The 2,877-nt window shown below is 39.8% G+C and overlaps 1 protein-coding gene across 1 annotated transcript; it reads right to left on the bottom strand.

Annotated features, from left to right (window-relative positions):
• Nucleotides 1-1,070: 1,070 nt before the first annotated feature.
• Nucleotides 1,071-1,580, bottom strand: LOC147482993 (uncharacterized). Its single transcript, XM_086579468.1, has 2 exons — nt 1,487-1,580; nt 1,071-1,327 (listed from the first exon to the last, which is right to left on the bottom strand). Exons 1-2 carry the CDS (start codon nt 1,578-1,580, stop codon nt 1,071-1,073), a joined length of 351 nt encoding a protein of 116 aa, XP_086435594.1.
• Nucleotides 1,581-2,877: the final 1,297 nt, after the last annotated feature.

Below are 2,877 nucleotides of genomic sequence, written 5' to 3'. Positions count from 1 at the left end.
ACATATACCTCGTTGTGTCTTGCAGGCCAGCATGTCTCCCCTTCCATTGACAATATGTTTGGCAAAGAACCCGATACACAATTGTCTTCAAGGCGTGCAAGCTCACTAACGTATGATCATTCAGGTATGCACGTACTGTTATACTATTGTTTTCTACACATTTATTTGTTTATTCCTTGGACTTACTCGCAGGCATTTACCTTACCGTGTCTTGCAGGTCAGCATGTCCCCGATTCCATCAATAAGGAATTTAGCCAACTCCTCATTCCATTTCGCATCATAGTTCTTCAAAGCAAGTCCAATGGGGAGCAGCTATAATGGGCTCCTAAAAGGTGCCACATAGGCCCTTTAGCAGCCCCAGCCAAATTTGGCAGCCCAAATTCGAAAAACCAGTCCAATGGGGACTTTTAGCAGCTGCTAAGTTCGAGATATGGACGGTAGAGTTTCTGCCGTCTGTACGTTAAATTGCAACGGACGGCATAAACTCTGCCGTCTGTTTAGTCCAGACATCCCAATGGCTAGAAACGGTTAGTTTTTTTGAAATTGCAAATTTATAGCAACTACTTCACACAACTCTCCCACCATTTGCTCTCAATTCTCATACAATTTCTATCTACTCCAACTACAACAATCATACAATTTCCATTGTTGTTGTTAGTTCATTTCCAATATTATAATTTCAATTTTAATTTGAATTGTCTTGAAACAACATAAAGTCAAACATAGATAATACTCAAACTACAAATATAGAAATACTCATACTACATTCCTTGATCCGCACGAAATTGCCAAAGATGATTGATGAGGTCAACTTTTAGTTGAACATTAGTTTCTCTACTCTGAATATGACGAAGTGTGTTGAGTCTTCTTGTGATTTCCTCATTTTGATTCTCGACAACATGCAATGTGACTGGTGGCTCCCAATCCATGTCAATTTGCCAATCTTCGATATCAATCTCTCGTTCATTCTCGACAATCATATTATGTAAAATTATACACGTCTTCATTATCCGATTAATGTCATCCCTACTCCACATTCGCGTTGGCCTCTTGATTATCCCCCATTTAGCTTATATGACACCAAATGCACGCTCCACATCTTTGCGACACACTTCTTGCATCTTAGCAAAGAATCCCTCTATTTGAGTTGTTGGGTGAGGGATTGTTTGTACAAGTGTAGCCCATTTAGGATAAATCTCATCGGCTAGATAGTAACCCATTTTGTATTGGCGACCATTCACAGTATAATTGCAATGAGGAGCATCACTACGCATAAGATTGTCAAAGAGGTGAGAATGTTGAAGCACGTTGACGTCGTTGTTTGAACCTACCATACCAAAAAAAGCATGCCAAATCCACAAGTCTTGATCGGCAACGACTTCCAAAATGATTGTAGGTTTCTTCTTATGTCCTACATATGTACATTGCCATGTCGTAGGACACATTTCTCATTGGCAATGCATACAATCAAAACTTCCAAGCATACCCGGGAAGCTACGATTTTCACCTTGTGCAAGTAGACGTTGAATGTCTTCTTTGTTTGGAGCCCTCAAATATTCTTCCTCGAAGACCGTCAACATGGCATCACAAAAATGCCTCAAGCTTTCGAAAAGGGTGCTCTTTGCGATTTGAACGTATTCATCCCACGCATCCGCACCACACCCATATGCAAGCAACCACCTTTTGCATACCCGTCAAACATGGTTTTCCAATACCATCAACCTTGTATGTGAAGTACTTGTCATGGTCGGAAACGGCTTTCAAGATTCGGAGGAAGAGATGGCGGTGCATCCTAAACCTCCTACGAAAGATATCAAGGGGATACTTCGGGTATTGCACGAAATAATCCCTCATAATCCTATTGTGAACGTCGATTCGATCATGATAAATGTACTTTCTACCAAGGAACGAGCCTCGATGATCATGAGTAGCTTAGTGCATGTCTTGCAACAACGAGAAAATAGGTATGAACATGTTCTCATCTTCATTCATCATGTTCTCATCTTTGGATGAGGAGCTTGATTCAACATAGCGAGAAGAAGAAGCCATTTTGAATGTGAGAAGAAAAGTTACAAAGTTAAGAATAAATGTGAGAAGAAAGGTTGCAAAGTTGAGAATAGTAATGCAAAAAGTGTGAGTAAAGAGTTTGTGGTCTATAAAGTTGACACAAGAAATGAGGTTGGTGGTTGAAGAGTTGATGGTTGAGGAGTTGAGGGTTGATGCTTTGATGACAAGTAAATGTATATGAGTGAAAAATTGATTAAATTTGGCTAAGTCTAAATCATGTTGAGTGTCTGGAAGGTACGGATGGCACAGTGTCTGCCGTCTGTCCATTTAATTAAAACTGGAGACAAACGGCATAGTGACTGTCGTCTATACATAAATAACCAACAGACGGCAGAAACTATGACGTCCGTATCCCGGAACTTATTATGGCAGCTGCTGGCGAAGGTCTTAACTTTAGCTGGGTTTTTGACTCCTTCCAAATTTAAGGTAGCAGCCCCATTGGAATGACATTTTTGTGGTTGGGGTGCTATATTTACCTTTAGCAGCCCATATAGCCCCCCATTGGACTTGCTCTTACTTGGCCTTGATCAGCCATCTACACTTACTACAGAACTGCGTAATTCTTCTTCTTTGCATCACCTCTTAGACTTCATCAGACAACTACTATTACCTTGGAATTCATATTTATTCATCTTTGTTTAATTAATTATATATTTTTTTAGACAAACAATCGACTACAGAAAACTTAGATACATCTCAGCTTTTTAACATTTTGCAACGACACTTGGAGTCATAAGTATCTAGGATTGGAGATCACCTTTACACCCCCGTTTTGGATATTAGCCAAGGTTCTATGAATGTTATGATTAA

The sequence above is a fragment of the Coptis chinensis genome, chromosome 8 (assembly GCF_015680905.1).
Source record: "Coptis chinensis isolate HL-2020 chromosome 8, ASM1568090v1, whole genome shotgun sequence".
Lineage (NCBI taxonomy): Eukaryota > Viridiplantae > Streptophyta > Magnoliopsida > Ranunculales > Ranunculaceae > Coptis > Coptis chinensis.
Note: the sequence above shows the minus strand (reverse complement) of the source record. Positions and strands in the feature narration are given on the sequence as shown.